Genomic DNA, 25516 nt, shown 5'->3' with positions numbered 1-25516 from the left:
TCTCTCCTTTTTTGTTTAACATTTGATGAATTTGCCTCTCAGGTAAATCTGTATTGTGTTTGGGCCACTAAGTGTAAAACTGACTGTGTCATTTGATTTGTACATATTGTATATACAGTAAAATCAAATTTTCTGTCATTTTAAATGACATTCTTTGTCTTTTCAATATGTGAAACATTTTAAAACACTATAAGAAAAATGCTTTAAGTGGGCACAATAAAGCTCAAATTAATATTTATGAAATTACAGTGTGAGTTACAACATGCAGTGAATGTTTAAGTATTCACACATAGTTTTCACATAAAATAATCATGTGGAATAAAAAGAGTCTTTTTTCTGGCATGGCCTCCAGTCATGAAGCCAAATAGTAATATTCTGTTAAAGTGGTTGTGATCATGGGTGTTTAGTTGAGTTTTGTCTTCAGCATCATTTGATCAGTAAGTTCTTGTTTTTCTCCCTTGATTCATTTTTCTTTTTTCAAATGTATCAGTCGTGCAAACTAATATTTAGAGGTTTGCTGTAAATAATTAAAAATGTGTGTGTGTGAAAAAAACAGACTATTCTAGTTCTCTTTTTTAAAATGAATAAGGAGGAGGACAACTGAAATTAATTACTAAAATATTCCTTCCTGTGATTTAGATTTGAAATTAAAGTTTGAAATAATGACTCTGACAAAGTACAAACATTTCATACAGAAAATTGTGAGAAGTATTGACACAATAATGCAAGGATATTGTACGTATGTGCTCAGGCAACACATCTAACATATCTCTACAAACACAAAAAACAACACACACACACACACACTCACAAATACATTTTTAGAATGAGATTTGCTTCCTTCGTGGTACATTCACTACATTATTAATGGTTTCCTATTGAAGGAAGTAGAGACTGTAATCTATCAGTGTTTCCTGTCATTCCGCTGTCCTTTCCCCTCAATAAAACCAGATGTTTAGTTGTGAAAAAGGTACTGAGGCACACACATCAGGGACCTTCAGGGTAGGTAACTTTTTTGCACTTTTTCCTGGAAAAACTTTGTTGAACATTTTAATGATCATATGCGGGTTTCAGGATGTGATTTATTGTGACATTTTGCAGTAAATTTCTGCTGGTTCAGTAGAACAACAGCTTGTTTTACTGGAGAAGGATCTGTGAGTGTCAGTTACTCCAACTTGGGGACCGCTCAATTTGGCAGTGATGAGAGCCAAACTACTGAAGCATAATACTGGGTGGCTCTTTCATAGCATCGTAATTAAAGTGCATTGAGTTTTCCGATTATTTTACCTGGCACATCTTCAGTTGTGCTTTTAAGTAGCAGAACATCTTCTGTGTTTATGCATAATGAACATAATTACTTCTGCATTATTTACTTCAGTTAAGTTTATATTTGTGTCACTGACTGTTGAAGCCTGTAGTGAATTGTCATTTAAAAAAGTGTAGGTGGAGTATTTGGTGTTTTCTCTGTCCTTGCCACATACGTGACTGATGGCTCTTTAGGGAACACAGAAACAGATTAGATAGTGCCGGCTGAATTTATATTTATCATGAGCATAAAGGATGTAGCCAAGGCCACCAACTGTTCTGACTACAAGTCACAGATAGAGAAAAACAGGCAGGAAATGAGTTCCCCTTTTGGGAAATATATATATTCTAGGTTGTCCATATTGGGGCCATATGTGTGTATGTGTTCATGGGTGGTGACAACCTCAACAAAAACAGATAACCTTTGAGGAAAACAGGACACGAAGGACCGGACATATAGGCCCGGTCTTAACAGAGGGGAGAACTGGGCCAAAAATAAGAAAAATGTCATAGAGAGCGATTAATTGTATCATCAAAGTCTCATGAAATGCATAAAACAGTTTTTTCATGTTACATACTTCTGTTTTGATGCCTTGTCACTTGTTTACTTGCCATGTCACTTATGTGTTCCTGCTCGGGCGCAGAGCCTGGATGAGCGGTGTAACCGGATCCTGAGGAACATGGAGGCCTCCCTGACAGCCCGGGATCGCGTGGGCATCCAGGATTTTGTTCTCCTGGACGCCTACACAAGTGAAAGTGCCTTCCTGGACAACCTGAGGAAACGCTTCCATGAGAATCTCATTTACGTGAGTCCTTCCTGTGTGCGGTGTCATTCTGGATAACCAACTGCGCTTTTTCTCTTACTCTAATTAAACCTCGACCTTCAACCCAACAAGGTTCCTAATGCTGTGTTCCCTTCTGCTGAATCTGGCACCTTGTGTTGCTGAAACAGCAGCTCCTGTTCTTTTCGTTTGCAGAGTGAGCACTCTAAAGGTCACCGCTGTCTGTGAGGTCATGACAAGTGATTAACCAAACTTATTGCTTTTGAGAAGGACAAAATTACTTATCAGTGGAGTGATACATAGATACCACACTGCAGGAAGCGTTATTTTAATGCCATATAATGTTGAAGAAAAAACATGATTTATGAAATAACAGGCCAGAAAGCTCATGTGAAAGAGGTGATGACCATGACTTGCTTTTCTTGTCTTTCTCTGCAGACCTACATAGGGACGCTCCTGGTGTCAGTCAACCCGTATAAAGAGATAGACATCTACAGCAAGAAGCAAATGGATACCTACATGGGTGTAAACTTCTTTGAGCTGCCACCTCATATGTAAGAATTAAAAAAAAAATCTGGACTGTGGTTTGGCAATGGGTAGTCTTGAAAAATGTTGCTTATGCAGGAGTGTTGAATGCTACATTGTGTTCAGGACAAACATGTAGACGTTGCGAGATGCCAAAAGTCAAAGTCTGAATTTTAAAAGCAGACTGAATTTGACCCATCACTGTCCTTTCAGTTATGCGCTGGCGGACAATGTCTTCCGCACCATGCTGTCTGAGTTCAACAACCATTTCATCCTGATCTCGGGGGAGAGTGGGGCCGGCAAGACTGAGGCCTCCAAGAAAATCCTGCAATTCTATGCTGTCAGCTGTCCAAGTACCAAACTCCTGAACAACGTCCGAGACAGACTGCTTCTCTCCAATCCAGTGCTTGAGGTCAGTGTCATAAAAAGTGGATCTGTGTATTGTGTTAGCCCATTGTTAAATTTAATTTATTTTATACCTTCCAGGCTTTCGGAAATGCCAAAACCCTGAAGAATGACAACTCAAGCCGCTTTGGGAAATACATGGACATCCAGTTCGACCACCAGGTGGGCTGAAATAACCTCATTATTACTAGTGTGTATTACAATGTCAATATGAAGTTGGGTTATGGATTACCTTTCTCCCTCAGGGTGGTGCAGTTGGTGGTCACATTCTCAGTTACTTGCTGGAGAAGTCACGCGTGGTCCACCAGAACCACGGAGAGAGAAACTTCCACATCTTTTACCAGCTGGTGGAGGGCGGAGAGGAAGATCTGCTACGCTGGCTTGGCCTGGAGAGGAACTGCCAACACTACAGTTACCTGGTGCAGGTCAGTGAAAAAGCACTTTTTTTTTTACAAAATCTGGTGTAACAAAAACCTTCAAAAATGTTCTTTGTTCTTTGTCTCCTCCAGGGTGATTGTGCCAAAGTGAGCTCTATCAATGATAAAAGTGATTGGAGGACAGTGCAGAAAGCCCTCTCTGTCATAGAGTTCAGTGAGACTGATATTGAGGTGAGGTTATACTGTACACATTAAAACCTTTATATAAAAACATACATGACACATTTTACTGGTGATTCATCAACTATTTCTCCCCGGGTGTAATGCAGCACCTGTTTGGAATTATTGCTAGCGTGCTCCACTTGGGAAACATCAAGTTTGAAGCAGATACTCGAGGATACGCCACTCTTAACGGCAACCAGGAGATGCACTGGGTGTCAAAGGTGAGAACCAAACAAATTCTTTTGTCTATCTTCATGTTATTTCCTGATGGAGATCGGGGAGAGAGAGTTGCTGTTGCATAACCAGTTTTGCTTTGCCTTGCTTTGCAGTTGCTGGGGATTCCTATTCAGGTGCTACAACAGGGCTTAACCCACAGGAAGATTGAAGCCAAAACCGAGGAGGTGACTTGATTGCTTTCGCTTAATTCATATAATAAAATATGTTATTTGTTATGCTGATTTTTTAAAATGATCTATCTTTTTCTGACATTAAAGGTGTTAAGTCCCTTCTCTGTGGATCACGCTGTATACGCCAGGGATGCCCTTGCCAAAGCCATCTATGGCCGCACTTTCAACTGGCTGGTCAACAAGATCAATGAATCATTAGCTAACCAGGTGAGCAAACAATATAGATGTACCTAAAAAAAGCAATTTGCTCTCTTTTTAATCTTGACCAGCCAGACCTGTCTCATCAATCTCATAGAAAAGTGGGATAACAAGAGTTTAGTAAACCTTTAAGAAGTCATATGAGTGATTGTGGGTTTGAAAACATCCAAATCTGGAAACAGCACATCTGGCTAATATTTTCTTTGGGCTACCTTTCTCTATGTAATGTAATTTCATTGTTTTGAAGTAACACTATGAGCTTGAATTTCGCAGGAGAGGCCTGGCTACACAAGATTGCTCCATATCTAGTCTATAGCACATAATCCATGTACAGTTAAAAACCAGAATGCATGATGTCTGGGTAAATTTTATTTAGGATTCCTCCAGGAAGACAGTAATTGGTCTACTGGACATCTATGGGTTCGAGGTTTTCAATGTGAACAGGTGAGAACACATACAGATGAATTGGTTCTTCAACGGTGAAATGAAGTGTGAAATGAAGAATCCGGAGCTGACGGCACCTGTGGTTTATTTTAGCTTTGAGCAGTTTTGCATCAACTACTGCAATGAGAAGCTGCAGCAGCTTTTCATCCAGCTGACCCTGAAGTCAGAGCAAGAGGAGTACGAGATGGAAGGGATTGAAGTAATAAACACTTTTATTACCAACTACATTTATGTCTCACAGCGCTATAAACAACACCAACATTATAATTCACTTTTGTCTTTCTCATTTTTTAATACACAGTGGGAACCAGTGCCATTTTTCAACAACAAGATAATCTGTGACCTTGTGGAGGAGAAACACAGAGGAATCATCTCATTATTGGTTAAGACATGATTGAGTTATGATTCTGCAAAAAGACAAACAATACTAAAACTGTTGAATTACTGATGCTTGTCCTCTCCTACAGGACGAGGAATGTTTACGTCCCGGAGAGGCCACAGATCTCACCTTCCTGGAAAAGATGGAGGAAAAGATAAGTGGTCACCCTCATTTTGTCACGTGAGTTCTACGCTTCTGCTTTACAGTAAATGCACATTACATGCACATGGCGAAGGAATATGACCCAGCAGCCAGACCTGCTAGAAACACTCATATAATAGACACTAATCTTTACAAACTTTTCCCCTCCTGCAGACATAAACTTGCAGATCAGAAAACAAGGAAAACACTGGGCAGAGGAGACTTCCGCCTCTTACACTATGCTGGCGAGGTTACATACTGTGTAATTGGTGAGATATAGCTTCAACACTGAAATATTGTCTCTTGTATATTCATTAACACACACTTGAACCTGAAATACCGCCATATTTTTTGTGCAAGCTAAATAATATGTGGCTGTCTCTAATTAAATTAGAGTTTTTCTTCTAAACTTTCAGGATTCTTGGACAAAAACAATGATCTCCTGTATCGAAATGGAAAAGAGGTAATTTTGTTTCATTTTGATTGGATGATGATTCCTAGAAAATTAAAAAATTTATAATTTGATTGATTGTTTTATACATTGCCTGTCACAGACATAGATGCAACATCTCCTACATATCTATAGTCATGTATCTATTTTTTTATCCTTGAAGAAAGTAAATAGTAATGAGAATTAAGTTGTATAACTGCTAATTACTATTTCACATTAAATTATTATTTACGGGATATATTACTATAATGACGGGTGGTCAACAGTTTTCCTGTTCTTTTTAAGGTCATGCGACAGTCCAAAAATGCTATTATCAAACATTGTTTTCCTTCAACTGAACCAGACAGCAAGAGGAGACCAGAAACTGTAAGAAATTATTCAAATGATGATGCTCAATGACTCATTGATTTTATTATTTACATAACTACTATACACAAACTGTCAATACTCAAATCCCAGCCATTTTCCTGTGTCTCCTCAGGTGGTGACTCAGTTTAAGAGCAGTCTGGTGGGTTTGACCGAGATCTTAATGTCCAAAGAGCCTTGGTACGTCCGCTGCATTAAACCCAATGAAGCCAAACAGCCAGGTGAGGTCTTGTGTCCTAAACATCCTCCATTTCTGTAAAGATATTAGAGCTTCAGCCAAGCTTTGTAGCATAATATATAGTCTACATGTATGTTCAGCCTATACTCAGTGAGCACATGTAGAACAGAAGCACTGCTGTGTCTCCTGCAGGACGCTTTGATGACGTGTTGGTGAGACATCAGGTGAAATACCTGGGGCTGATGGAGCACCTGAGGGTCAGGCGTGCTGGGTTTGCTTACCGCCGCAAATATGAGATCTTCCTCCAGAGGTAGCTAATCAAAAATCCCAATGCACAAGAAATTACTTTTTCTTGCAGAAGACGTTTGGCACACTCTCATTTTTGCCATGGACACATTCACTGCTGGTGTTAGTCTAAACTATAAAGCTGTGTGTGAGCGTGTGGTCTTCTTCTTCTTGTGCTCAGGTACAAGCCTCTGTGTCCAGACACCTGGCCCAACTGGAAAGGTACTGCTGCAGAAGGTGTGCGGTGCCTGATCAAACACCTGGGCTACAAGTCTGATGAGTACAAGATGGGCAGGTAGGCAGATGTTAATGGACGGGTGTCATATGGGTGCTGGTTCACCTGGAATAGATTCCAGTCTCATTGTCTCATTGTTTGTCTCTTTCCCTCAAGGACAAAAATTTTCATCCGCCACCCCAGAACTCTATTTGCAACTGAGGATGCTTTTCAGGTCTGCAAACACAAGCTAGGTGAGACATGGCTCTGTCAATTCAATTGTAGTAACATAATGAAACTTCTGATGATTAACTAGTTCACTGTCATTGTTGCAGCAACAAGGATTCAGGCCAAGTACAAAGGCTACAGGGTGAAAGGAGACTTCATCAAGCAGCGAGAGGCCGGTTAGTGTTAAAATGCACACAAGTTTGTTTAAAGGCAAAAAGCTTTCTCCTGACTCCATGGCGGTATATTTAAGATATTACTTTTTATTACCTTGCATTATTTAAACAGCCACTAAGATTGAGAACTGCTGGAGAGGTCTGCTGGCTAGAAAGGAGAGAGAAAAGAGGGCATGGGCTGTCAAGGTCATCAAGAAGTAAGTTAAGAGATGAGAGGTGGCAATGAGATATGATTTTGATGGTAATGGGAACGATGGCTGTGAGAGAATGAGCTTACCTGTCTGTTGATCTGTTCTAGGTTCATTAAAGGTTTCATGACCAGAAATCAGCCAGCCTGTGTTGACAACAGTGAGTACCTGGCGTATGTAAGGCAAAACTACCTCACTCGGCTGAGGGAAAACCTTCCCAAAACAGTCCTGGAAAAGGACTCTTGGCTAACCCCTCCGCCTATAATGAAAGAGGTGTGTGACGCTTTCTTTTCTCACAAACTGCTTCCACAAGACTGCATGCTTGTTGGGCTCATGTTGGTACTTTTGGTAATACCTGCGCCCTGTAAAAGTGTAAAATCAAACAGCTCATGTAAAATCTTTTGTAGGCGTCCCAGCTTCTGAAGAAACTCTACATTCGCATCATGGTACAGAAGTATGTTCGAGGAATCACTCCACAGAGGAAAGCACAGGTACAATGCACTGTCTTTCACACACAAAGTTACAAACATTAGTGTAGGAATCACAATACATCCAATCCATTTAAATTCATTTTGGAGGTAGTTTGAGGGCAATGCTTCAGTGCCAGATACATTTCTCTCAGGAAGTTTATCTTATCTCATCTTACTCTTTGTTTTCATATTATCTCTGTTTCCAGCTTCTGTTAAAAGTACAGACCAGCTCCATGTTCAAAGGAAAAAAAGAAAACTACCCCTTCAGTGTGTGCAGACCATTCATGGACACCAGGATAGGAAAGACCCCAGGATTATTTTCTTATCATTAAGTCTTATGAGGAAAATTACATTATCATAATAATATATTGTATGTTTTTTCTATTAAGGTGTGGAAGACATAAGTATCAAAGTACTTCAGATGATTCGGCATGAGCACATCAAGGTAAACTAACATTGGACCTTGCTTAGCATCTTTGTCATCTTTTTTATCCACCCTGACCTTGTTTATTTCCCTCCCACAGTACAGCGTGCCAGTGGTGAAGTACGACAGGAATGGGTTCAGGCCTCGTCTCCGGCAGCTCATCTTCACCCAGGAAGCTGTCTACCTGGTTGAAGAGGCCAAGATCAAGCAGCGGATAGATTACACTTCTCTGAAAGGTAAGGAGTGAGATAACAAGATAGAATATCATTATCTGTAAGGAAAGCCATACACACATTTGAAACTTGCTGCTGTAGTCACATGTGATTTAAGCTTTAAAGATGACTCCTTTACAGGTGTGTCGGTCAGCAACCTGAGTGACAACTTCCTGATCCTTCATGTCATATGCGATGACATCAAGCAAAAGGTAGATGGATCAACAAACTGTTGTCTACAGCGTCAGTGTTTTGTCTTTTTTAATCTCTAAATCACCATATCTAATGTGAAGGAACTGATGGAGAGCTGGTTAACCCAAACTGAAGAAGTTTTCAGGAGACCAGGATGTCTTACGCAGGAACATTTACTTAAGGAGATCAAGGAGAACAGAGTTAACAGTACAAGTGAAATCACTGAGTAATGCCACTCAATTCTGCTGGTCTACTTCGAGACATGGAGTATTTAAAGCCTTCACCAAATTCTTACCATACTATGTGTCCAAATAAGGTTATTCTTTAGCCATCTATGCCTCTATTGGATATTGAACTATAGACACTTTACTATAGACAGTTAACTGAAGTCATGTAGACTGTGCATAGGTCACATGCAATACATTTTTAGAGGAGACCAGTCTGACTGTCTCTCAAAACACAGCATATCTCTACCAGACCTTGGTTACCATGGGAGACAGCAAGCCTTATCAGGCAGAGAGATGAACCGCTCTGAAAGAAACAGGTCATGACCTACTGCTCCTAGAATTGCAGATGATCAGAGAATGACCCGGGGAACACTGTGTCATTTTACCTTTAGGTAAAAAGGGAAATTATTCCCCCACATCTAACATTTGCAGGACTGATAACTTTTGTTCTTTCAGGGAGATCTGGTTCTGCAGTGTGACTACCTGTTTGAGGCCTTGACTAAGCTGTGTGTTATTGCCAACAAGCAGAACTACATCAAAGTGGTCCAGGGCAGGTAGAGAGTCTGGATTGTATATAGCAATATATAAAAAAATTAAATAAATATTTAAATTAGGAGTAAAACCCACATTGATCCTAATCGAGTGAAAACATGTTATTGTCATGTGCAGTGTGCGGTTTGACATCCAGCCTGGCAGAGAGGGGTTTGTTGACTTCAAGAGTGGTCAGGAGTCAATGGTCTACAGGGCAAAGAACGGCCATTTGATGGTGGTGAGTGTTGAGGGATCAGGTTAAGACAATGACGAATTGTTATTCATTTTAACAACTGACTAAGATCTTTTTTTTCTTTAGGAATCGACAAGAACAAAGTCCAGATGATGACGCCAGTGATTCGGGATGTTGCTCCTCTCTGTCTCAGAGCTGCAAAGTTTAGTAACAGCCATGCTTTCTCTGGCTGTTGCCAATAACTTGGGTTTTATGTCAGCTGATTTTTACTTTTTGCATCTTTATGATAATGTTACACAATGAAGTATATGTTATTTTCACACCATTACTGCCAATACTTTAGTTTTAGAGAGTGGACAACATGCTCAGAGCAGAGCCTCGCCAGAATATCAGTGGGTCTGCTTGCTCCTAATGTCTACAATATATATCACCCCTGTGTGTATTAAACAGTCCACCTCAGATTCATGCACATATACTGCACCAATATTAATATTAACAGAAGCACTTGTAATCATTTTTAAGTAAATGTACTGTACCTGAAATCCTGTCTGGATGTTAGCAATAAAGAAAAACATTAACGTGTGAAGCCATGAATGTAACAATGTTTATAATACCTCACCCATGTTTACCTTTACATTAAAACATGTTAAACCATGATACCACTTCTGTGAAATATCCATATCTCTTGGAAATTAGTTGAAAACACACCAACACATTTCATATGGATGCTTGACAATCACTGAAGCACTGTGATGATTCCCAAGGCAGCAGCTCCTCCCACTGGTCTACTGTTGGCCCTACAGGTCTCCATCTCAGCATCTCAGGGAATGTTTTTATCAGCACTTTCAATTAGTCATGCAGAGAATGAAATTTGCACACACCGTCATCTTTAAAGTCACATCATGATGCCAGAGGCGAAATAAGCACATGATACACAAGACTGTCATCAGTCAAAGCTGTATGTTGACAGTAGTTTACCATGTTGGCATATTAACATTAGCATATCAATATGCACAAAGTTTCACACTCATAACTCAGATTTTTATTTCATTTTATTCCTAATCCTATGAATCAATGTTTGGCACATATTGTCCTCTTCAGGACAAGATGGCATTATTATCAAATGCATCACAATTACAGATGTGCAGGTCTTCTCCCATCTCAAATGTCAACCTTTAGTTCAAGAGTTCAACATGCTCAAAGTTAGCATTTTAACATGCTAAAGTACATGCTTGCCTAGCATATTAGTTTTATATTATTGTACACTGATACAATATGTTTTATTGAGCTGTTATCTCCAAAAGTAGTGTCTTGATAAATTGGATTTGTGTCTAAATGTGATAAGTATGAGCCAGGATGAGGTTCTGATATACAATCTACACTAACAAACTCAAAGGTCAAAGGTGATCATGTGAGGGTAAATAAAAGTTTGTTACCCTAATGACGTCTGGTTGATGATTAAACAGATGCTTGTAAAAGCCTGTGATCAAAGGGCCAAGGTTTCAAAAAATGCTGAGTATATCTACTCGTGATAGTAGTAGTAGAAGCAGCTAAGCGTGTGAAACGTATACTCTGTCATGATGGAAAGATTCACAGCAGTAATATTTGTCCTGCTGGTTTCATCTATCTGCAGCACATTAGGTAAGTACCTGCACACTTCTAAATATAATCTTGAACAAAAACATTATGAAAATGAGTATAAATTTAACATGCATTGTAAACCATCTTTGACATTTTGAGAAATATCCTTGTTTTCTGCCTCTAGCTAGACGAGAGGATCAACGTAATTTCTATGTGTGTAGAGCAGAGATGCATAAAGAATGAATCCAGAAGTAAACAGTTAACTAAGGTTGCAGGAAATAGTCTTTAAATCAAAGCACTAAACAGATTGTAAATGTTAAGAGACAAGTGAATTGTGAGGCGGAACATAAAATAAAGACATAAAGACAGTAAATTGAATGACAAAAAGTAAAAAGTATATTTAAGTTTCGATTATCTTTTTATATTTTAAAGACAGAATAATGAAATGTAATAATTTGCAAATTAAATAGCTTAAAATATTTGCATTCATCATTAACTGTAACATTTTGTACATTTTTTATCTCTCAATTATTGTATATTCTATCCTTTTTTTCTAACAGGACAGACATGTGAGGGAAACTGTGGGGAAAAATTAGATTCATGTTCGTGCCACTCAACATGCACATCTCTGAAGAACTGCTGTGTCGACTATAAAGACTTCTGTGTTGCAATCTTTCCATATTCTGGGTCCATTTTTGGTGGGGCAGATTTTGTTATCCTTGATGCAAGTTTCAATAAAAGCTCCCACATTGTATGCAGGTAAGACTTGCTTTTACACCTCAGTGCTTACAGGTTCCTAAACCGGACCTGGTTATACATTTGATTGATTGATGGTGTTTAAGAGAAATACACTGGCTCATTTGTAACACTTGACAAAAAAACAAAAACCTTCATGGTCCATTTCAACTCTTCTAGCTTTTGAACTTACAGCAGCATCTTGTGGTCTTCTTTTTTTGTTAAACTACCGTTTCCAAGGTCAAGAAAGAAGTGTTAAACACTCAAGTATAACACTTGTTTCAACATTATACAGTTGAAGTACTTATCTTTTTTTTTTTTTTTTTTTTTTACAATGGCAGGTTCAACAATGATTTCAATACTATGGGGTATGTGGATGAAAACGGTCGAGGTCACTGTATCTCCCCACTACTGTATCAAACTGGATGGGTTCCTCTGCACATCTCCTCAGATAATGGCACAACTTTCAGTAGAGTTGGAGCCTGGCTATCAGGTACAATAATCCTTTATATCACTTATTCTTACAGTACGAGGGTGGTCAAAACAATTTCTTAGCTATCAATAACAATAATAATAATAATAATAACTGTATCTGTATAGCACCTTTCATACAAAAAATTGTAGCTCAAAGTTCTTTACAACAAAAGAAATTAAATGTACCAAGTGTTTCACATCAAGAAAGACATAAAGACATAAAATGAACATAAAAACATGTAAATGTACATAAGAGGGAAAATAAAACATTTTGGTAAAAGATAAAATAAAGGAATAGGAATAGTGATGAATATCCTGGTGGTCGATATAATGTAATGATAAGTACTGATAATTCTGCTTTGAGTTCCAGAGTAAGATATTCAAATGACGTAAATTCACCCAAGTCAATGTCATCACACACAAACTGTGTAGAGAAAATGGCTGCAATCCCTCCTCCTTTCCTATTTTGTCTGACTGACTGATAGAAATTATAGTTTGGAGGTTAAGCCTTTATCAGTGTTGCTACACCAGTAGTGCTGTTTGACCAGGTCTCAACTAAAAACATACAGTCCAAATTCTTTTCAATATACCATTTTCTTCAATTTGGTGGTGAAACTACATTAATATATGATTTATTTGATTCAAATGTCTTGCAATAGTACACACTGGCAAGTTCGATGCTAAGTTCAAGGCGATTCTGGACAACTCAACAAAATGGCAGTACTATGGTACACCGGGTGTTGGAGGCACTCTTGGGATGACTTGGAATACCTCTTTGGTCAAAGGGGAGAAGGTCAATATAGAGCTCTGGGGATATAGAGAGACAGGTAAGTACACCTGTACAAACACTTTTGAGATCACATGAATCTGTTAATTGGGGTAAACACTGAATTCTATAAATATTTCCTTGCAGGGGAGCCTTATTCAAACTCTTGGCAGGGCGAGTGGAAGTATCTGTACTCACTTGCAAAGGATCACCCAAACAACGGTTCCTTTAGCTTTTTACCCAAACCAGCAGAGAACGGCTTTTCAAGCTGGGAGCTTGGCGCCCTACGTGTCAGCTCCAGCGCCTACCCTGATGGCATATGGTATGTACAAATGCTTCCTGTAATATAGAGAAAGCATTTGAAAGATGATTATTCTTGCTATTCAATTATGGTTTCCCACAAATCCTCTAAAAATCAATGATAATACAAAATGATAATCTATGCCTGAACAATCTACTTCACCATGATGGAAAAACTCATGTAAAAATGTACAATTAATATGTAAAAAAAAGTTACAGCTACTACTTTTTGTCACATGTTTCATTTAGGAATGTACAAGCTGCATGGACAGAGGATCACGCTCTAGCCTGGCATCTGGAGCAGAAGTTCAGGGACAACTCAATGGTTTGGGCCCTGGACAAATGTTTAGCATGGGACCAGTTGGAAAATCAGCTGCCCAACTTCCTCAGTGAGATCATAGACTGCCCCTGCACTCTGGCTCAAGCGAGAGCAGATACAGGGAGGTTTCATGTAAGTGTGAAGAGTCACTCATTTAGATTAAGCTGCATTCACTTGAGACAGCCTTGAAGTAAATGTTTAATGACAAAGAATGACAAAGCAGAGGTGTGTCTGCATTTTTGTGTGTGGGCTGAAAGAGGCACATGGAGAGTCTCATGTGGGACCCAATCCTGTATTGAGAAGTACACACCTTGTACCTTTAGTTTACAGATTAATGACTCAGGCAAAGGCTTAAACAGAGAATGATAACTTCATTTTAAAAATAATATAAAGCTTAAATGTAATGTCTTAAATGAACAGAACAGAGATGTCATCAGAGTTTATAAAATTTATTTTATGTGCTTTCTAGATAAAAGTTTGGAATTATTTTATGTGTTTATTGAAGTTGGCAGTGGCTGTAGCGTTTTGCTAATCCTCACTGCTTATCTATTCAAAGTCAAGGAGAGGTCTCCCCTGATTACAGCATTTACACACAGTTTTTGCAAGCGGAACAAGTGTCATAATATATCTTATTGCCTCAATTCAATGGCGGGTGAGTCTCAAATACAGTGTTTGTATTGCATGTCTGCAGCTAGTGGATTAGTGTATTGTGAAGGGTTCACTGTGAAGTATTTGTAACTGTGTAACTGTGGTCAAATTGTTGACAAGCAAACTGAAAAACTGAGTGGCCATTTCCTTATCACAATTATGCCTCTGAACTGGAGTTAATACTATACATGAACAAAGAGAAGCAAATACTAGGCTGCTAAAGACGTCGTATCTCTCCCCTCAGACTGACTATGGCTGTGATATAGAGAAAGGGAGTGTGTGCACCTACCATCCTGGGAGTGTTCACTGTGTGAGGGCTATACAAGCCAGGTGAGTCCAGACAACTCTGTTAACATGCTGTAAGTGTTGTGTAACAACATTATATTCACATTTTTAAACATGCATTGACGCCATTAGCAATACATCAGCAACATATCTTCACATATTTTGTAGACTATGCCTATATAGTGCAAATTTCAGTGTCAGCAATAAATGTATGTGTAGTCATGTGTAAATAGTTGCAGCTTATAGTTAGTTTGGCTGAATCTGTGACATTGAGCAAAGAGAGGCAACCTCTAGTACCTGCTGTCAAGATTAATATGGAGTAGTATGTATACAGTACTCACTTTATATGAGCAAAACAAAAATATAAGATCTGCATTTTATGAAGCTGACTTTCCAGTGCTCTACTAATTTATCTAGCATATGTCATGAATATTTGCTCATGAAACATTTGTGTCTGACAACTTTATGAATTTAATATATATTTTGTTGACGTATCATAATGCTAAACTGACAGATAGATTAGCATTTTGCAAATTCCACCTAAGTAAAACTTATGTGTCATGCAGATTTTACGGAATATTTTAGCCAATTTTAGTCATAAAAAGGAAACTTTTGTTCTTACAGTATATTGCACTTTGTCACCTTTTGGCCACCTATCTACATCTTTATTCTTATCATAAATCCCAATTACATGCCCGCACCCTGCCCCCCCTACCTTATCCTGAAAGTAAATAGTAGGAAATTCCCTCCTCGTGCTCATTTGCATGTTAGCACATACTTTGGTTAAACTCTGTGATAGTGCTTTATATGAATGTCCTTGGATTATGGCACCTTGGATATTAGCATTATACTATGTGTACTGATTAAAGGTGCTCTCTTTTGTTGAGACAAAAACCATACTCAGTCATTACGGTACATTCATACTTAAATAACACAGTATATCAAAGTATACTGATGGAAATGTTATTGTTATCCATTGCTTGGCAATATACTAACTACTATATACTAAATACTAACTACGCTGCAATACATTAAATATAAAAAACTGATGTGTGCAACTAGTACAGCCTGCCCATGTCAGACTGCTAGACCACTAATAGTCATTAGCAACAACTTATAACCCTATTTTAAATTAATAAATATGCTTTTTTTGTGAATTTATATCATATTTTCAGCTACAACAGTGTCCACTGTTTCAACTGACAATACTTTGTAAATGTATCACCAGTCCTAAGTATGGAGCAGGGCAGCAGTGTTGCTATGACAGCACCGGTGCTCAGATCTTGACAGCAGACTCAATCGGGGGGAGCACTCCAGACCGAGCACACGACTGGGGCTCACCTCCCTACAGGAAACCCCCTCGAGTTCCTGGAGAGTCCCACTGGGTGTATGATGTCCTCAGCTTCTACTACTGCTGCCTCTGGTCTGACAACTGCCACTACTACTTCAAACATCGGCCCTCCAGTGACTGCAGGCGTTACGAGTCACCCAGCTCAGGTGGGTCAATTATTCTAAACTATGGTACAGTTTATGTGTTATATTATTGTATTATATTATATAAAATTGTTATAATTATTACGATTTTAATGTGTATCGCCAGCTGTGGTGTTTGGAGACCCACACTTCATAACATTTGATGGTGTCAGCTACTCCTTCAATGGCAAAGGGGAATACACTTTGGTACGGTCGGCAGTGAAACAGCTGATAATCCAAGGCAGAACAGAGCCTGTGAATGGTGAGCTACTGGAGGCACTGAGCTTTCTGTCTTTCACAAAAGTGATCAACAAAGTGCTACAACTAAAGAAAGATAACAGATATCCCTAGATAGTAATGCACATGCAGAAATTATTGTAATGAACTGTTACAACAATTCCTTTTCTCTGTGTCATTGATTTGATTCTTTCGCTCATAGGAACGATAAAAGCAACAAAGTTGTCGGCTGTAGCCATGAGAGAGGTGGCCTCTGATGTTGTGGAGGTGCGGCTGGTCAGCGGTCACAATGGCCTTGAAGTGCTGCAGAATCAAAAAGCTCTCTCTTTTACTGAGCAGACCTGGATGGACCTCGATGGTGAGATGCTGATTTACCTTGCAGCACATGATGAAGTCTTTGATTACTAGTTGTAATGAAATTTTGATGACAAAACCAAAGTTTTACAACATCAAAATTCTGCTTACACATGCAGTTATTCCATCAATTAATGAATGCAGTACTTTAACTTGCAATAGAGTACACATATTGTACACAATATTGTGTGTTCATGTAGGACCCCATTGCTCACAGTGAGTTCTTGTTATCATCTTGTTAAAACTACCAGAACTATAATTATTCACACCAAATCTCTCTTTTAGGTGTGTTTGTGTTTTCTCCGACTTCTACAAATGTGACTGTGATGTTCCCCTCTGGTGCCGGGGTGGAAGTGAGACTGAGAGAGGGAACCATGACAACCACTGTGCTCCTGCCAGAGGAGTTCAAAGGCTCCACTCTGGGATTGTTGGGAAAGATGGACGGTGACGCCAAAGACGACCTTGTTCTTAGCAACGGAGAACTTGTGCAGAATCAGAGCAATCCAGGAGAGCTGTTCAACTTTGGGGCAAGCTGTAAGAAATTAGAAATAAGAATCTGTGGTGTTTAAAATTGATGTGATGGCTTCTTCTGTTGTGAACCTACTTTTATATATAAATTGTCTGTTGTGTGAAAGGGTGCAGAAGCAAATTGTAAAAGTAATCTTGGTAAACATGACTTCATTTCAAGAAACCATGCTCATTTAATGAAATATCACATTTTTAAGTGCTTTTAATGGTAAGTGGTAACTGTGTGTTTCTTTCGTCTTACAGGGGCTGTATCCAACGAATCTGCCTTATTCACGTATGATTCAGAACATCTTTTGGACACATATTACTATGCTCACAGGCATGACCATAGTTTTATTCCAGTGTTTTCTGTCCCCGAGAGCCCAGAAGATCCGCTTGAAAATCAGGCGTCTGAGATATGCTCTGGAGAGGGCTCTCAGTTCTGTAGGTATGAGAAGAAACACATTACTACTTTTACTCATAATAATAATAATAATAAAATCATAATGAAGTGAATATTATCAGATACAGAGCAAACCTTTTATGACATGTTGGTTACCTCAGAATGAAGTAGGTCCATTCAATTAAAAAACTCACAATTCAGTAAATAGTTATTTCCATTTTCAGTGAAATAGTTTTGCTAACTATAACTAATTTTCTGCAAGGTATGATATCCTGGTAGGTCGTAGTCCAAGGCTGGGAAATGCTACCAGAATGTCTTACCAGAGTCACATTTCTCTTGTGGAGGATCTGAAGCCAGGTGAGTGTAGACGATAAAAAACTCTGAAAACATTTTCATTGTTTATCATGTGTAATATTTACTTGGTTTCACAGTGGTAGTTATTGTTATACTGTGCAGTGATATCCTGTGGCTGGCTTGCACCACCAAGTAACGGAAAGAAGGAGGGAACCACATATTTACTAGGAGCTACGGTGCGGCTTTCCTGTGATGATGGCTTCACTCTTGAGGGATCAGCAGAGCGCACATGCCAGGAGAATGCCCAGTGGTCTGGAGAGGACACAACCTGCGTGGCTTCCAGTATGAATAAATAATGAAACCAGTTTTGTCCGATGATTTTGAGCTTTACAAATCAACAGTGGTGTGAGTGTCTGTCTTTGAGTGTGCATGTGTGTGTCTGTGTGTGTGTCATTTGATTCATCAAATCAGCTGTGATGTGTTGAAATGCAAAAAAAAAAAAAGAAAAAAAAGAAAAGAGAAATCACTCTGATCATTTTATATAAATCTATAAGACTACTGACTCAAATTTAATGCATAGTATCAAATCAGAATTTAGCAATGCAACAACTCCATTGACCTACTCTGCAGGAGGGCTCCCTCTTTGTTAAACACAATATAGGCTCATCTTAAACCTATAATTTATAATATTATAGGTTTAATATATTTAAATCTCCTCTCTGGGTTGCCTAGAATAAGAAAACATCTAATAAATTAATGACAGGGAATACAGCAAAACAGAAACATTCCTATTACAGGCTACTTATTTTCATCAGAATTGTAATAGCAACTCTTTCAAACTCACATTTATTAGAACCGTAGTATATTACCAACAAGTTTTGCTATAGTATTGGCAATTAAACGATGATAGCATTAGCCAAAAAACTTGGCCTGAGACTACATTTAAGCTACCTGCATAGTGGTGACATATTTTAAAAAGAGGGCCCCAGGATAGTGTGGAATATTCACAGATGACAAGGATGAACTTTTTTCCTGCTCGGTTCCTCTCCACTGGAACGACTACATGCAGTCAAAGACAATACTAATCATATGTTTGAGAAAGTCCTTTAATCCCATCTTTACAGATGTTTAGTATGTTGAGTAGCATCACAAAAAATGCTTTCCATGAAAGACAGAAGTACATAAAAATACCTGAACTAAAATACAAATATGAACACCTTCATGAAATAAAAATTTGATACCTTTCTTGTAGTAAGAACAATTTTAGTATGACAATGGTGTGTGATGGAATTGAATCAAACTTTGGGGAATCCTGGCGACCTAGTGGCAAATACTCATGCCAAATAACTGCAATGTTCCCAGTATGATTCCTGTTTAGGAGCTCTGCTGCATGTCATACCTCTCTCTCTCTTCCTGTCTGCATCTATACTATCTAATCAATACTCACTGCTTTGCAAGGAACTCTGGTTTAAAAACATATTTGTCATATTTCAGATAATATCGCAGGAATTGTGGCCGGTTCAGTCATTGGAGCTGCAGCACTGATTGTAATGATAACAACAATCACACTCCACTGCAGAAAACAGAAAAGGTGCGGTACAGTATCTTCAACTGATCTGTTATTAATCTGTAAGATAATATTTCTAAAATTCATTAATCCATTTACTTGGTATGAGGTAATTTGGACAGATATGTATTGTAGTTTTCTGCTCTGGAATAAAAGTCAATTTTCTCTCCTCACTGTTTTTTTTCCCCAATTTCAGGAAAGCTGCGCAGTCAGAAGGATGCTAACCAGAATTGGAGCTTTGATGTCTAACTCTTCATATTCATATTTTCATCCACCGACAAAATGATCAGTCAGAAAAAAAGAATTATCACCTTACATGATACATCAAGGCCTAAACCATTTCATCATTTCAGTTTAACAAAGTGTGTACAAATGAAACATAGAAAAATACAAAAGAGATGTCTGATTTTGGTAAACCGGCCATGATCCAGACTAAAATATTGCATATAAGGTTGAACTTGAGCAAAAGTCCATTGCACCATTGGACCACACCCACTATCTCTGCACTCCATTCTGGGCTAAAAACTGTAGCTTTAAGTTGATTGTAAAGCAAAAATACTTTGCTGAGGTTTGTTGGTGCTATACCATCAATTCATTCAGTAACAGTTATTGATAAAACTCCTGTCAAAGGCGGAGCAGAGTGCCACCTGCTCCCACGTAAATACTCATTAATGCTAATGTCATAGAGTAAATCTCTCTGGAGAAAGTGTTTGGACTACTGAGGAAAAAGAAAATCTTTGATCAGCTCTTCAGAAAACCTGTGTATTGACAGAAAATACAGATAAAACAACTATAATATTAAATGAACTCAGTACTGTGTATGTATTGTTTGTGAGTTGTCCTCAAATGCTGCTGAATATTGTGGTTCATTTTCCAGCTTATTGGACAAACAAGCAAACTATTCTGTAGCTTCCTCTCAAGGTAAAACTCCTGTATGACTCCAACAACTATGACAATTTAAACAAATTGAGAAAAAAATGGGTGATGGGTCACCCTAACTACTATTTATCAGATGTTAAGGCTTTGGATAAGAACTAAATGTTAGGAAAATGTTATCAGGAGACAGAAGCTAACAGATACCACATTGACTGATTGCTGGTTGCATCAATTACGCTGATAAGGCTTGTCGTGTTACTGTACTTCTACTTGCTCCTGTTTTAACTGATAAAACTGAAAGCTTGAAAATGCAAATATGCCTCTGTCTTTTTTTGGAGTAACTTACTCATCATAATTACAACTATAACTACGTAATAATTGTTATTATTCTCAGAAATAACACAAATATTGTCTCTTGCCAATATTGCAGGCTATTACTATTACCTAGTATTACCTATAATTCACAGTATGTAGGTCTTTGCTTTGATAATAGTAGTAATTTTAATAAATCAGGTCATTTAAGATGGTTGTTTCTAACAATATTAGCCTATTTTCTTGGCAATGGCACCACTCAGTTATATAAGTATTATGTATTTACTTGCTCCAACCATAGTTACTTTTGAGACTATTTCTATTGCTCAGTATATCTGGCTAATACCTTTAGCTACTGCTTTGGATGAGCACAGATGGAAAGGCTACAGATATTGCCTCATTAATAAATACCATCCCTCTGTGATAGCGAATGGCGAATTGATTTATTCCTCTAAAGCCTGGTTCATTATTTGTTCAACATAACACTCATGAAGATGTAGCTGTCGTAAAATTCCCCACCACCATGCGACTGCGTCAGTCTTTCAATCCATCACTATGTCCTGGATGTAAATACTTCTTTAATGTTGTAATATATTATTTATATTCTAAAATATCTGCCCCATACTTATCACATGATGGTGTTTGTTTGGTCTTGAGTTTTTTTCTTCAAACTTGTGTTTAGGAACTGGAAGTAACCCTGTTGTTTACTCTCCCTGTGCGACTCTGAATGTACGTGCTGTTCCCTCACATAACACAAGGCTGTGATTTCTATGGACAAAGAACACCAGTATGTGACAAGACTGCAGAGGCCACTGCTCAGTAAACTATCGTCTTTCTGCTTTCAGAGTCATTCACCAACAACTTGCCATAGACATTCGAGAGATATAAATACAGATAATTTGCATTATCCTCTTCAGGTCCCAGGGCAACGGAGAGGTAACACCCCCAGCTCATGACATACCAAGTCATTCTCATCCCTTAGATCACATTAACTGCAGGACAAGTGTTAAAATGAATCAGCTGGGTATATAAAGTGTGCGAAAGAAGCATTACAGGTGCCAAAGCAGCCTTTTCCTCTGAACTCCTGCACACTTAATGGTAGCATTTGAGAAGTACTGAGTAAAAATACAGCTGCCCTTTTTGTTTAGTATCCTGGTCATCAATCTAAATTGGTTTGTTAGGGTGGAGCTTCAGGCTTTGTAGCTTCAACAGCTTCAACATCCCTTTCCTTCATTCTGAGCTTATTTCTTAGGACATGGGTGACCAAAATAAAGTATTATCCCGTCCCATTTTCCGCCGAGATGTGAGCTGGGATAATTTCCCAAACTGGACACAGCCGAGCCGCATCTTTGCGCAGGATTTTGGCCTCCCACCTTTCTTGGAGCCTAGTGATCTGGACTGGTTAGACTGGGCAAAGAGGAGGCTGGCATCTTTCTCCTGGCCAGGGTACACACAGACTCCCATTCTGCCACCACTCAGGGGTCAGCACCCTGCAGCGTTAGACCAAAGGGGTCTGAGACAACTGGCAAGCGGGGTGTCAGAGATCAGAACAGGGAACGACAGCTGGAAGATTAACTTGGACGTCAATCACTTCTCACCTGAGGAGATTACAATCACAACCAAGGAGGGTTATTTGCAAATAGCAGGTATGCTGCACGTGCTTCTGTGATTGGCCAAGCTTTAAGTGAGATTTGAGGAAAAATATGTGTCGAAACATGAGTAAAAGCATTGTAATATGTTGTAAATTCACCATTTTATGCCATGTGATTAATTTTTGTAATCATTTCTGTTCTTCATTCCAAGGAAATCATGAAGAAAGGCAGGATGAGCATGGATTGGTTTCAAGGTGCTTCACCCGGAAATACAAGTAGGTCGTCTCTGAGAATATGAGGAATTTTGACAACTGAAATCCATATATTTTCAGATGTCTGGGTGATTAACATCATTTCTATGTATGTCTATGTGTGAACTGTCCTACTATTGCTGACAAATAGTAAAACGTTGAAGACGAACATGAACACAGATGATAAGGTATCCTGAAGCAAGAATAGTTTTCATTGAAAGATAGAAAATGTTATCTGATTATTTGAGACTGTCAAAAACTATAAAAGCATCAGTGAAATTGGTCTGCTCAGTTGTATAAGATGACAGGTATTTGCTTGTGTTAGTTGTTGATACGCTTTCTCTTCATTTCTTTAAGGCTGCCAGAGGGGGTGGATTTACAGCATATCAGCTCCTCGCTGTCTGGTGATGGAGTCCTGTCTGTAGAGGCTCCCGTCCCCGGGACATCCATCAGCGACCCAGCCAATGAGATGGTCATACCTGTTCAGATGAAAGAGAAGCAGGATGGTGAAAAGTGAAACCAGAGAGCAAAACTCGAAACTACAATCAGATGTAGCCCAAGTTGTGTAGAAAACCTTTGTGGCATGGCATAAAAAGAAAAACTAGTTTAGTTTGGGATAACTGACTAAATGTGATTCACTGTAATAACAGGCTTGTTTTTCTGCTATGAGACAACATCTAATACTGTAATGTATCATCACCATGTCACAGTTACCTTAAAACTCAGTCATGAAATACAGAGCTGACTTAGTAGATAAGGAATTATTTTTGCTCGACAGCACTTGGAAAGGGTTAAACATGACCTAGAATTTCATGTAACAATTGTTTCATATTTCATGCAGTTTTAATGTCTTCATTATATAAAAAATACATGTCAGATGTTGTTATTCATATTAGGCTATTGAATATTCTAAGATGTGTCCTGAAGCTACATTTCACAGCTCCACAGTCTAGTTCTATGACTGAGTTTTTATCATTGAAAGCTACACAAGGAACATCAGCTGGACATCTAAATAGAACCTGATCAATGAACTCAGCTTCAGTTTTTCACATGGCACACCCATGTGACTTTGGAAGATGGGGCTTTGGAGATTATGTCTGACAATGGATAACATTTTTTAGTGTCCTGGATAGTTACTGACTATTTACATATAAACAGGTTATTTACTGTATGACAAATAGATACATGAAACGTATCTGGCCTCTGTATAACAGGGCAGAAAGTTAGAAAAATAATAAGTTGAGTTGAATTTTATTTTGCTTTTGAAGCAAAGACAGCACATCTGTAGTATAGATTAATTGTGTTTGTTTTTACTGAAAACTGTATATTGATGTCTTGAATAGCATGAAGTTGTTCCTGATATCATATAATTAATGTGTTAAACAGCTTCTGCCATATAAAAACATGAATATAATTTTCTTATCTTGTGTCTTTTGTTACTGACACCTTTTTGGCAGATTGTAAAATCATCTATTGCTCTATTTCTCAAAGCATGATGAAAATGTTCCACAAGAGGGCAACGAAATCCTGTTTACTGCAATATTTAGACTCTGTGTCTCATTTCCTGTTATGTCAACAGTATCATTTTTTAAAGTTTATCAACAATTTCTCTTGAAGACCTTCAAGCAAAGGAGATCTTTCTAATCAGGTGTTAGATGTTTTCAACACCAAATTAAGGTCCTAAAAGATTTGCACATATTCTCAAACAGTATATATTGCACCAAAAGTCTGTTTTAAACTCACTTTACATGTAGTAATGTTCCCAGATGTGGTTTTCCACAAGACTTGTGATGTTAAATTTAAAGCAAACACACAGCAGCAGCAGTAGCCTGAAGCTGGATGTAAAAAAGGTATTTAGAAAGTTGGAAATTACACTGATGTACAGTAACAGCTTAATCTCTGGAAATGCAATGGAGGTTGAAAGGTGCTGGAATAAAAACCAGGTGGTGAGCTGAGCTGATCAAGGCCATGTCACTTAAAGGTAAACAGTGACATCCAGTGTTTGAACTGGGTAATACATGGTAACATAACTAAGTTACTGTATCTACTGTACGTCATCACTTGGAATGAAGCAACGATGGAAATAACTGTTGAAAATACAGCAAAAATACAGATGATTTTAATAGAAATACATTCATGTTATTGGTTACCTTCTTGGCTTGATCTGTTGATTATCCAACTAAAGGTTGGCTTTAATATGCAAATACTTAAAAGCAATTTGATGAGGTAAGTAACAGCTGATTCATTAAATGTTAGTATACAGTGTAGAATGGCAAAGTAAGTGATCAATAGAAAACAGAAAAGTAGCTGCCCAGTCGCTTTTTCATAGAAGCAGAGAATCTAACCATGTAACCACTGGCCAAATATCTTCTCAAACTGACAGAAGAAAGATGTACAGATTCTTTAAGGGATGCTGCCAAATTGTCTCTTCACAGCAATCTTTTGAGGTTTATTGTATTTTTTATTATAATACACTGAATACGTCCTTTTTAGGAATTCAGGCCTTCAGTGCTGAAATGTTCCTGTTCTTGCTTTGGTTTGTCAATAAAGATTCAAGCCAGCAGGGTGGAAATGTAACACCGAAGATTTATATGGGATGAAAGTCTTTGCATGACCAAATCATTTTTTCTTTCTCCCTTCTTTCATTTCTTTTTTCCCTTTGTTCTTCCTGACCCACAGTGGGCTCTTTACCAATAATTAATTGTGAGTCAGTTTGGATAATGAAAACTTAAAAAAGCTTGAAATCACCCCAGACCTCTCAGGCCTTCAAAAAACACCTTCAGAGCATGCCTTATGAGTAAAATTCACAGTATTACAGTCCATTTTAATGAGTATACACTTGTCTATACAAGTCTTCTAGATCTATAGGCTAAATTGAGATTCATGCAAACTAGATAAAGTAAAAATGTCTGAGGAAAAATGCCTTCGGCCTGAGCAAAATTACGATTTTATTAGGGTGTTGCTATAGGTGGTTGGTAGGTGGTTGGTGGACTGTTAGGTGGTTGCTATGTGGCTCCTAGGATGT

General features: G+C 38.3%; 3 protein-coding genes across 4 annotated transcripts; all 3 read left to right on the top strand.

Annotated features, from left to right (window-relative positions):
- Positions 1–1985: 1985 nt before the first annotated feature.
- On the top strand, positions 1986–10121 carry myo1hb (myosin IHb). Of its 2 annotated transcripts, none has more exons than XM_044334629.1 (31): positions 1986–2111; positions 2526–2641; positions 2826–3024; positions 3099–3179; positions 3263–3442; positions 3527–3625; positions 3724–3837; positions 3946–4017; positions 4111–4230; positions 4598–4665; positions 4759–4864; positions 4967–5047; positions 5133–5224; positions 5360–5454; positions 5602–5648; positions 5922–6002; positions 6118–6223; positions 6373–6490; positions 6647–6760; positions 6857–6933; positions 7015–7083; positions 7193–7277; positions 7379–7541; positions 7676–7759; positions 7945–8036; positions 8126–8183; positions 8263–8398; positions 8516–8586; positions 9250–9347; positions 9463–9562; positions 9644–10121. In XM_044334629.1, exons 1-31 carry the CDS (start codon positions 1986–1988, stop codon positions 9668–9670), a joined length of 3075 nt encoding a protein of 1024 aa, XP_044190564.1. In that variant the 3' UTR covers positions 9671–10121. The 2 variants fall into 2 exon arrangements, with proteins under 2 accessions (XP_044190564.1, XP_044190563.1); XM_044334628.1 differs by having other exon boundaries at positions 7945–8042; positions 8132–8183.
- A 924-nt stretch (positions 10122–11045) lies between these two features.
- LOC122969053 (sushi domain-containing protein 2-like) lies at positions 11046–19859 on the top strand. The gene is made up of 16 exons (XM_044334630.1): positions 11046–11158; positions 11659–11857; positions 12175–12326; positions 12967–13134; positions 13221–13395; positions 13623–13824; positions 14585–14670; positions 15854–16122; positions 16226–16360; positions 16538–16693; positions 16975–17223; positions 17461–17644; positions 17862–17956; positions 18056–18235; positions 19388–19484; positions 19657–19859. The coding sequence occupies exons 1-16, from the start codon at positions 11095–11097 to the stop codon at positions 19682–19684; spliced, it is 2439 nt and encodes an 812-aa protein (XP_044190565.1). The 5' UTR covers positions 11046–11094; the 3' UTR covers positions 19685–19859.
- A 1613-nt stretch (positions 19860–21472) lies between these two features.
- On the top strand, positions 21473–23824 carry LOC122968716 (heat shock protein beta-1-like). Its single transcript, XM_044334132.1, has 3 exons — positions 21473–22294; positions 22452–22515; positions 22849–23824. The coding sequence occupies exons 1-3, from the start codon at positions 21904–21906 to the stop codon at positions 23006–23008; spliced, it is 615 nt and encodes a 204-aa protein (XP_044190067.1). The 5' UTR covers positions 21473–21903; the 3' UTR covers positions 23009–23824.
- Positions 23825–25516: the final 1692 nt, after the last annotated feature.

Source organism: Thunnus albacares, chromosome 18 (genome assembly GCF_914725855.1).
Source record: "Thunnus albacares chromosome 18, fThuAlb1.1, whole genome shotgun sequence".
In the NCBI taxonomy this organism is placed as follows: Eukaryota; Metazoa; Chordata; class Actinopteri; order Scombriformes; family Scombridae; genus Thunnus; species Thunnus albacares.
The sequence above is the reverse complement of the archived record's forward strand: the minus strand, read 5'-3'. Positions and strand labels throughout refer to the sequence as shown.

What these genes read in the sequence shown, in the direction of transcription:
- LOC122968716 (XM_044334132.1), top strand. Translation starts at nt 21,904, where the DNA reads ATGGGTGACCAAAATAAAGTATTATCCCGTCCCATTTTCCGCCGAGAT. An exon ending in GGGTTATTTGCAAATAGCAG is followed by an intron (nt 22,295 to 22,451) that starts GTATGCTGCACG and finishes CTTCATTCCAAG; the next exon opens with GAAATCATGAAGAAAGGCAG. An exon ending in TGCTTCACCCGGAAATACAA is followed by an intron (nt 22,516 to 22,848) that starts GTAGGTCGTCTC and finishes CATTTCTTTAAG; the next exon opens with GCTGCCAGAGGGGGTGGATT.
- myo1hb (XM_044334629.1), top strand. Translation starts at nt 1,986, where the DNA reads ATGGAGGCCTCCCTGACAGCCCGGGATCGCGTGGGCATCCAGGATTTT. An exon ending in GGTTACATACTGTGTAATTG is followed by an intron (nt 5,455 to 5,601) that starts GTGAGATATAGC and finishes CTAAACTTTCAG; the next exon opens with GATTCTTGGACAAAAACAAT. An exon ending in TTCGGCATGAGCACATCAAG is followed by an intron (nt 8,184 to 8,262) that starts GTAAACTAACAT and finishes TCCCTCCCACAG; the next exon opens with TACAGCGTGCCAGTGGTGAA.
- LOC122969053 (XM_044334630.1), top strand. Translation starts at nt 11,095, where the DNA reads ATGATGGAAAGATTCACAGCAGTAATATTTGTCCTGCTGGTTTCATCT. An exon ending in GTGAGGGCTATACAAGCCAG is followed by an intron (nt 14,671 to 15,853) that starts GTGAGTCCAGAC and finishes ATGTATCACCAG; the next exon opens with TCCTAAGTATGGAGCAGGGC. An exon ending in CACAACCTGCGTGGCTTCCA is followed by an intron (nt 18,236 to 19,387) that starts GTATGAATAAAT and finishes GTCATATTTCAG; the next exon opens with ATAATATCGCAGGAATTGTG.